The following is a 10,055-nucleotide window of genomic DNA, read 5'->3' as shown; positions in this document are numbered from 1 at the left end:
AGATATAGTAATAACGATATTGTTATTAAGTGTATATTACATATCAACCGTAGATATAGTAATAACGATACTGCCGTTATATGTACATTGATCAGTGGGAAGGGATCATTATATTACATTATATCTCATGTAGATATAGTAATAATGATATTGTAATTAAATGTACATTGGTCTGTGGGATTAAATCAGTATATTACATAACATCTGATGTAGATATAGTAATAATGGTATTGTTATTAAATGTACATTGGTCGTGTGATTAATAAGTATATTAAATTTCATCTGAAGTAGATATAGAAATAATGATATTGTTATAAATGTATATTACATATCTAATGTAGATATAGTAGTAACGGTACTGTTATTATATGTACATTGATCTGTGGGAAGTGATCAGTATATTACATTATATCTAAAGAAGATATAGTAATAATGAGATTGTTATTAAATGTACATCGCTCTGTGGGATTAAATCCGTATATTACATTACATCTGATGTAGATATAGTAATAATGATATTGTTATTAAATGTATATTACATATCTAATGTAGATATAGTAATAACGATACTGCCATTATATGTAACATTGATCTGTGGGAAGGTATCAGTATATTACGTTCTATCTAATGTAGATATAGTAATAATGATATTGTACCAAAATTACATTGATCTGTGGGAAGGGATCAGTATATTTCATTGTAACCAATGTAGATATAGTATAAATGATACTGTTATTCAATGTACATTGAATCTGTGGGAAGGAATCAGTATATTGCAGTAGATCTAATGTAGATATAGTAATAACGATACTGTTATTAAGTGTTTATATTACATATCTAATGTAGATATAGTAATGACGATAATGTTACAATCTGTGCATTGATCTGTGGGAAGTGATCAGTATATTACTATTATATCTAAAGAAGATATAGTCACAACGCAACTGTTATTATATTGTCCATGATCTGTGTGATGAATCAAGTATATAAATTACATCTGATGTAGATACAGCAATACTGATATTGTTATTAAATGTACATTGGTCTGTGGGAATAAATCGATATCTTACATAATATCTGATGTAGATATAGTATAATGATATTGTATTAAACTGTATATTACATGTAATGTAGATTGGTAATAACGATACTGCCATATATGTACCATTGATGGGTGGGAAGCTATCATTATATTACATTATATCTAATGTAGATATAGCAATAATGATATTGTTATTAAATGTACATTGGTCTGTCGGATAAATCAGTATATTAAATTTCATCTGATGTAGATATAGTAATAATGATATTGTTATTAAATGTATATTACATATCTAATGTAGATATAGTAATGACGATAATGTTACAATCTGTGCATTGATCTGTGGGACGTGATCAGTATATCACATTATATCTAAAGAAGACATAGTAATAATGATATTGTTATTAAATGTACATTGGTCTGTGGGATTAAATCAGTATATTACATTACATCTGATGTAGATATATTAATAATGATATTGTTCTTAAATGTATATTACATATCAAATGGAGATATAGTAATAACGATACTGCCATTATATGTACATTGATCGGTGGGAAGGGATCATTCTATAACATTATATCTAATGTAGATATAGTAATAATGATATTGTTATTAAATGTATATTACATACCTAATGTAGATATAGTAATAACGTTACTGTTATTATATGTACATTGATCTGTGGGTAGAGATCAGTATATTACATTACATCTGATGTAGATATATTAATAATGATATTATATTCAATGTACAATTGGTCTGTGGGATTAAATCCGTATATTAAATATCTTCCTGATGTACATATAGATAATAATGATATTGTTATTAAATGTATATTACATATGTAATGTAATATAGTAAGAACGAAACTGTATATTGTATGTACTGGATCTGTGGGAATAAAATTCAGTATATTACATTACATCTATGTAGATATAGTAATAATGATATTATTATTCAATGTACATTGGGTCTGTGGGATTCAATATCAGTAATAATTAAATTTCATCATCTGATGTAGGATATAGTAATAATGAATATTGATCCTTAAATGGTAATATTAACATATCTAATGTAGATATAGTAATAACGATACTGTTATTATATGTACATCGATCTGTGGGAAAGGTAAGCAGTATATTACATTATATTCTAATGTAGATATAGTAATAATGATACTGTTACCAAAATTACATTGATCTGTGGGAAGGCATCTGTGTATTACATTATATCCAATGTACGTATAGTATAAATGATACTGTTATTCTATGTACATTGATCTGTGGGAAGGAATCAGTATATTGCAGTAGATCTAATGTACATATAGTAATAACGATACTGTTATTAAGTGTTTATTACATATCTAATGTAGTAGTGACAATAATGTTACAATCTGTGCATTGATCTGTGGGAAGTGATCAGTATATTACATTATATCTAATGTAGATATAGTAATAATGATATTGTTACCAAAATTACATTGATCTGTGGGAATGGAGCAGTATATTACATTATATCCAATGTAGATATAGTATAAATGATACTGGTATTCAATGTACATTGATCTGTGGGAAGGAATCAGTATATTGCAGTGGATCTAATGTAGATACAGTAGTACCGACACTGTTATTAATTGTTTATTATGTATCTAATGTAGATATAGTAATGACAATAATGATACGATCTGTGCATTGATCTGTGGGAAGTGATCAGTATATTACATTTATATCTAATGAAGCTATAGTAATAATGACATTGTTCTTAATGTAAATTGGTCTGTGGGAATAAATCAGTATACTACATTACATCTGATGTAGATATAGCAATAATGATATTGTTATTAAATGCATATTACATACCTAATGTAGATATAGTAATTACGCTACTGTTATTATGTACATTGTTCTGTCCGAAGGTATCAGTAGGTATCAGTATGGACATAGTAATAACGAAACTGTTATTATATGCACATTGATCTGTGGGAAGGGATCAGTATATTACATTATATCTAATGTAGATATAGTAATAATGATATTGTTATTAACTGTATATTACATATCTAATATAGATATAGTAATAACGATACTGTTATTATATGTACATTGATCTGTGGGAAGGTATCAGTATATTACATTATATCTATTGTAGATATAGTAATAACGATGTTTATACCCAAAATTACATTGATCTGCGGGAAGGGATCAGTATATTACATTATATCCAATGTAGGTATAGTATAAATGATACTGTTATTCAATGTACATTGATCTGTGGGAAGGAATCAGTATATTGCAGTAGATCTAATGTAGATATAGTAATAACGATACTGTTATGAAGTGTTTATTAATATCTAATGTAGATATAGTAATGACGATAATGTTACAATCTGTGCAGTGATCTGTGGGAAGTGATCAGTATACTACATTATATCTAAAGAAGATGTAGTAATAATGATATTGTTAGTAAATGTACATTGGTCTGTGGGATTAAATCAGTATATTACATTACATCTGATGTAGATATAGTAATAATGATATTGGTATTCAATGTACATTGGTCTGTGGGATTAAATCAGTATATTAAATTTCATCTGATGTAGATATAGTAATAAGGATATTATTATAAAATGTATATTACATATCTAATGTAGATATAGTAATAACGATGCTGTTATTATATGTACATTGATCTGTGGGAAGGTATTAGTATATTACATTATATCTAATGTAGATATAGTAATAATGGTATTGTCATTAAATGTACATTGGTCTGTGGGATTAAATCAGTATATTAAATTTCATCTGATGTAGATATAGTAATAATGATATTGTTATTATATGTACATTGATCTGTGGGAATGTATCAGTATGTTAGATTATATCTATTGTGGACATAGTAATAAAGTAACTGTTATTATATGTACATTGATCTGTGGGAAGGGATCAGTATATTACATTATATCTATTGTAGATATAGTAATAATCATATTGTTACCAAAATTACATTGATCTGTGGGAAGGAATCAGTATATTGCAGTAGATCTAATGTAGATATAGTAATAACGATACTGTTATGAAGTGTTTATTACATATCTAATGTAGATATAGTAATGACGATAATGTTACAATCTGTGCATTGATCTGTGGGAAGTGATCAGTATATTACATTATATCTAAGGAAAATATAGTAATAATGATATTGTTATTAAATGTACATTGGTCTGTGGGGAATCAATCAGTATTTATCAGTACATCTGATGTAGATATAGTAATAATGATATTGTTATTAAATGTAATTAACCATATCTAATTAGAGTAGTATAACCTAGCTTTATATACATTGATCTGTGGAAAGGTATCATTATCATATATATATGTAGATATAGTAATAACGAAACTGTTATTATATGTACATTGATCTGTGGGAAGGGATCAGTATATTACATTATATCTATTGTAGATATGGTAATAATCATATTGTTACCAAATTACATTGATCTGTGGGAAGGGTCAGTATATTATACTTATATCCAATGTAGATATAGTATAAATGATACTGTTATTCAATGTACATTGATCTGTGGGAAGGAATCAGTATATTGCAGTAGATCTAATGCAGATATAGTAATAACGATACTGTCGTTAAGTGTTTATAACGTATCTATTGTAGATATAGTAATGACGATAATGTTACAATCTGTGCATTGATCTGTGGGAAGTGATCAGTAATTACATTATATCTAATGAAGATATAGTAATAATGATATTGTTATTAAATGTACATTGGTCTGTGGGAATAAATCAGTATATTACATTACATCTGATGTAGATATAGTAATAATGATATTGTTATTAAATGTACATTGGTCTGTGGAAATAAATCAGTATATTACATTACATCTGATGTAATATAGTAATAATGGTATTGTTATTAAATGTACATAGGTCTGTGGGATTAAATCAGTATATTAATTTTCATCTGATGTAGATATAGTAATAATGATATTGTTATTAAATGTATATTTCATATCTAATGTAGATATAGTAATAACGAAACTGTTATTATATGTACAGGGTGTAAAAAAATTAAATGTCGCGACCTATATGGGGTGATTCTACACCTCTGGATCGGTGGAGATCTGTCAAAGAAAGCGACCGCAAAATTGACCTTGACTCCTAATTTCAAGGTCAAACTTTTTTATTGGCTTATCGTATAGTGCTCATCGAGGGGATAAAAAGTCTGAAAGGAACCATGTGCCGGAAATCAACCCTTCTCCTAGAAAAAAGCCGTCAAAGTTTCCATATACGTTAATGCATTAAACGTTGAGTCGCCCGGTACCCCTCTCCAGTGATCTTGGCGCGTCAGTCTCGTGTATCGCTCGAATTTCATGGTATAGGACAATTCCTGAATTTCAATCACAATGCCAGCATATAGGAAGGGTAAATTCTAAGAGAGCCTATTTAAAAAGACAAAATAACTACTGCGTTTAAATGAAAATAAAAATGAATTTAATCAAAACATTCGTAATATAATATAATATGATACAAGTATGATAAGTAATATAATATATAAATAACAATAATAAAAGTAATACAATAATAATAATGTTTCGAGGGGAACGAGGAGGGCCGGACACAGAAAATTAAACACAAAAAAAATGCACGAGGTTGTCGAATTTTTGTCAGTTTATTAAAATGTAGAGTCTCGAGGTAAACAAAAAAAAACACAGGAGGTGTGCGGAGGCCGTTACACCGTGCGAGGTTCGCGCGATCACTAAATTGTACAATAATAGGTTTCGGCCACTCCCACGAGGTATCCACACAATTATTCCGTTTCGAACCGAGGCGACCGACAGGTTTGAGGAGTCCGATGGTCGCAAAACCGTGGCGTCCGTTAGCCCTGTGCGAACACGTGGCGTTGTCGACGAAGCCGGTGAGAAAACCGCCGTTATTCACACAACACCGACTTTTCCGAGGAATCCGTTTTTCAATACACAAGAGGTGTCGAGGAAAGCCAAACTGTATCTACAATAGCACCAATTCTCTTGCAAACCCACAAAACCTTTGAATTCTGTACGGAGCTCTATGTTCGCGTGGTGGTTACAAAAGACAATATGGCTACGCGGAACGCGACGTTCGCACGAGGAATTTACTTCCCGAAAAAGAACGCGAGGCGGCAGCACCTCTCGGACGGGCCCCGCGTAACGAGGAGACCCTTTATACGCGCGTTCACGCAACATTACCCGCCCGCCTTCGACGACCCCGTTGTCGAACCATGAGGGGAGGAGACCTGGACGTCGTCGTGGGTTGGTAGTACTGCCAGCTTCGTAATGGGCCGTTGTAGAGTGGAGGACGCCGTCTTGAGGGTAACCACCCTAGTGAGTCCGTCCTTCCCTGGGTGTAGCTGGAGAATCCTGGCGAGGGGCCACTTCGATGGCGGTAACCTCTCATCCGTGAGGAGCACCAGCGAGCCCACCTTCAGCTCATGCGAGGGATGATGCCACTTAGAGATGGTCTGATAATTGTGGAGACACTCAGCCGCCCAGCGCGTCCAAAAATGCTGCACCTTCTGCTGGATAAGCTGCCAGCGAGATAACCGGGAGGAGGCTAGAGAGGCGAGAGAGGGTTCAGTAGGATCGCCTGAGGTGGGCCAGTGTAACTTGCGTACCGCCGTGAAGGGTACGCAGGTGAGCGTCCTTGATGAGGAGGTCCGCCAAGATTGATTCCCGGGGAAGGATCGCCGGATGTCGAGCGTCAGAGTCCAGAGGTGCTTGCTGAAGTCGGCCGCCAACTGGGAGGATGCCATCATGGTCAACAAAGGCGGTCAATCGAGAGAGGGGATGAGCTCGAGGGAGGGTTCCGCCTTTGAGGAGAGTCCGTAGCTCAGAGGAGAAGTGAAAGCCTTGAGTGGCTCGCGTGAGGGAAAACTGTGCACGTGCGAGGTCCTTCGGAGAGAGAGGATTGTTCAGTGAGGAATTCGGTAATCGCCGGAAGCGCGCGGCTGCCCTGTGGCACGTTGCAACAACCCTGAGGAGTCGAGGGAGGGGGGAGCACCGTTCAAGAAGCCGCAGGAGGAACGGATGTTGTTCCACGGTGGCAGCGTGGAGTACCTTTGGTCTTTCTTCCATGGCTGCATCTGGATGAGGAATAGGCTGTCCCGTCGGCCACTCATGAGGAGGTGCCCGTAACCATTCCGGTCCAGGCCACCACAGAGTATGCGTCTTCAGTTGGGTCGGTGTCAGACCTCGAGATGCGCAGTCTGCAGGATTATCTCGCCCTGAGATGAATTTCCAGCGAGCGCCGGGTAAGGCGTCTTGAATTGCCCCGACTCTATTTCGCACAAACTCCTTCCATCTCGAGGGATGATGGCTGATCCAAGTCAGCGCGACAGCCGAGTCCATCCAGAGGTGTACCGGTGCCGAGGAAAACTCGAGGGTATCCCGTACATACCTCGCAAGTCTTGCGAGGAGGAGAGCGGCCGTCAACTCTAACCGAGGGATGGTAAGCCTCTTGAGGGGCGCCACCTTGGTCTTGGCGCAGACTAGTGATAGGACCGTCGGCGATGTGGAGGACGAAATCCGAAGGTATACGACTGCGGCCAACGCATGTTGTGAGGCGTCCGAGAAACCGTGTATCTCAACTCGAACTTCCGGGGTGAGGTTGAGCCAACGAGGAATGTGGAGGTCCGACAGGTCCTGTAGTTCGGTTCTGAAGGTTGTCCAGCGGAGAGCCGTGGAGGGAGGAAGTGGTTCGTCCCATCCGAGCTGTTCCAGCCACAGCTCCTGGAGGAGAATCTTCGCTCGTATTGTGAGGGGTGCGAGGAATCCGAGAGGATCGAACAGGCGTGCGACTTCCGAGAGGATGGCTCGTTTGGTTACCGTATCCCGAAAGGTCCGTGCAGCGGAGAACCAGAAGTGGTCCGCCCGAGGTTGCCAAGATAAACCCAGAATCTTGGTGGCGATGTCGGAGAAGTCCAATGTCGAGTGAGGAGCGTCGCCGTCTTCGGAGAGGACCTTGAGGAGCTCTGGACAATTGCTGGTCCATTTTTGAAGCGGGAACCCGCCCGCCATGCAGAGCTGAGTCAGCTGAACCGCGACTGCTTCCGCTTCCTTGGCTGTGTCGCCTCCACCGAGGATGTCATCCACGTAGCGTCCCTTGAGGAGTGGAGGCACAGCGAGGGGGTACCGGTGACCTTCATCGTGCACGAGTTGCAGCAGCGCCCTTGCCGCCAAGAATGGAGCTGATCGCGTACCATAGGTGACCGTGGTCAATTGGTAGCTGACCGTCTTCCCTTGAGGGTCCGACCAGAGGATACGTTGGAGGTCCCAATCAGCTGGATGTACAGCAACCTGCCGAAACATCTTTACGATGTCCGTGGTGAACACATACCGGAACCGTCTAAACCGCAAGAGGACGTCCGAAATCTCCAATTGCAGTTTCGCACCCGTATGCATGAGGTCGTTGAGAGAAGTCCCGGATGAGGTGGCACTGGAGCCGTTGAATACGACCCTCAGTTTCGGCTGCGAACCCTTAGAGGTTAAAACCCCGTGATGTGGGAGGTAAAAGATCGTGGAGGTGCCCAAGGAGGATTCCGGGGCTGGTTGCATATGTCCGAGGTCTTCGTACTCCTGCAGAAACTCCTTGTAGAGGCGTCCGAACGCCTGATTGGCCGTGCAGCGCCGTTGAATCCGTCGAAGACCTCGAAGAGCCGTCTCGTAAGAGTCCCCGAGGTTAGTCCGAGGTCCCAGGAGAGGGAGTCGCACCACGTAGCGACCGGAGGAGTCTCGAGAATGGGTGCGAGAGAAGTGTGCCTCGCATTCTTGCTCTTCCGGAGTAAGGGCTTGCGAGGGTTTCGAAGGAACCTCTTCTTGAGTCCAAAATTTAGTGAGGAGTTCGTGGAGCTCATGATCAGCTGCTGCATGGAGAGCGACCTTCTCTCCGGGAGGCGATCCGGTGACGAGGGGTCCGAGAATTACCCATCCGAAGATGGTAGCGAGGGCGATTGGTGCGGTCTGGTCAACCTTGACCATTTCCGGCAAGAGGAGCTGGCCGAACACATCGGCTCCCAGAATGATATCGATGGGACCGGGAACGAGGAAGTCCGGATCAGAAAGTTGCAGTCCTTTCCGAGATGAATGAAAGCTCCGAACCGGAGTCCAGGAGCATCCTAACCGGATGCGTCCGGCCATGAGGTGCGACGAGGAGAGCCCTGGAGGTGGCGAGGAGTACCGTTGATTGGAGGAGTGCCGATGGCGGTTGTTCGTCCTGGAGGAGTCATTCAGAGTGCGGTGGGGAGGCCTCATCCAGATGGTGATCCGCCGAGGAGCCTGGATCTTCCACTGAGGCTTCCTTCACCGAGGTGTCCACGGCAGCGTGGTGGGCCGTGGCCCGCGGGACAGCCGGAACCGGAGTACCGGAGGGAATCCCAGGCCACCCACTGTCCTTTGGGCGGTCTTCCATAGGGTGAACAGGGATATGGATAAGGGTGTGGTGCTTGTTACCACACGTGCGGCACCGACGTTCGCTGCGGCAGTTCAGAGCACCGTGCCGACCGAGACAGTTATAACAGAGGCGATATTGAACGGCCACCTTGCGGCGTTCCATCACCGGGAGGCCGAGGAAGTCCGGGCAGTCAGTTATATAGTGTCGCTTCCCACACATGTCACACAATCCATCCTTGTAATTAGGAGGGAGCTCGGAGGTGTGAAGAGCCCTGACGGCTGGAGCGGTAGTTGGACGTGAGGGAGTCCGTGCGGAGGCAAGAGGGGGCCTGGAGGCGGCCGGCTGACGTCCTGAGGTGATAGGCGCCTTCGAGGTTGGCGCTTCTTCCCTGGAGAGCTCGAGGTTCTCCCGTGCTCGGGCTCGTCCCATGAGGAACTCCTGGAGGTCCTTCCAGGAGGGATGCTCAGGCTGGTGGCCGAGGTGGTTTTCCCAAGCCTCGCGGGTAATGGTATCCAGGCGGCGCACAACGAGGTGAACCAAAATAACGTCCCAATTTTCGAGGGGAACGG

General features: G+C 40.6%; 1 protein-coding gene across 1 annotated transcript; it reads right to left on the bottom strand.

Moving 5' to 3' along the window:
• Positions 1 to 933: 933 nt before the first annotated feature.
• On the bottom strand, positions 934 to 8,405 carry LOC123988879. Its single transcript, XM_046289637.1, has 2 exons — positions 7,155 to 8,405; positions 934 to 966 (listed from the first exon to the last, which is right to left on the bottom strand). The coding sequence occupies exons 1-2, from the start codon at positions 8,403 to 8,405 to the stop codon at positions 934 to 936; spliced, it is 1,284 nt and encodes a 427-aa protein (XP_046145593.1).
• Between the last annotated feature and the right edge of the window lie 1,650 nt (positions 8,406 to 10,055).

The sequence above is a fragment of the Osmia bicornis genome, unplaced genomic scaffold (genome assembly GCF_907164935.1).
Source record: "Osmia bicornis bicornis unplaced genomic scaffold, iOsmBic2.1, whole genome shotgun sequence".
Lineage (NCBI taxonomy): Eukaryota > Metazoa > Arthropoda > Insecta > Hymenoptera > Megachilidae > Osmia > Osmia bicornis.
This window is presented reverse-complemented; position numbering and strand designations above follow the sequence as displayed.

What these genes read in the sequence shown, in the direction of transcription:
- LOC123988879 (XM_046289637.1), bottom strand. Translation starts at nt 8,405, where the DNA reads ATGTTTCGGCAGGTTGCTGTACATCCAGCTGATTGGGACCTCCAACGT. An exon ending in CCATGGAAGAAAGACCAAAG is followed by an intron (nt 967 to 7,154) that starts GTACTCCACGCT and finishes TTCATCACACAG; the next exon opens with ATCATGGACAATATAATAAC.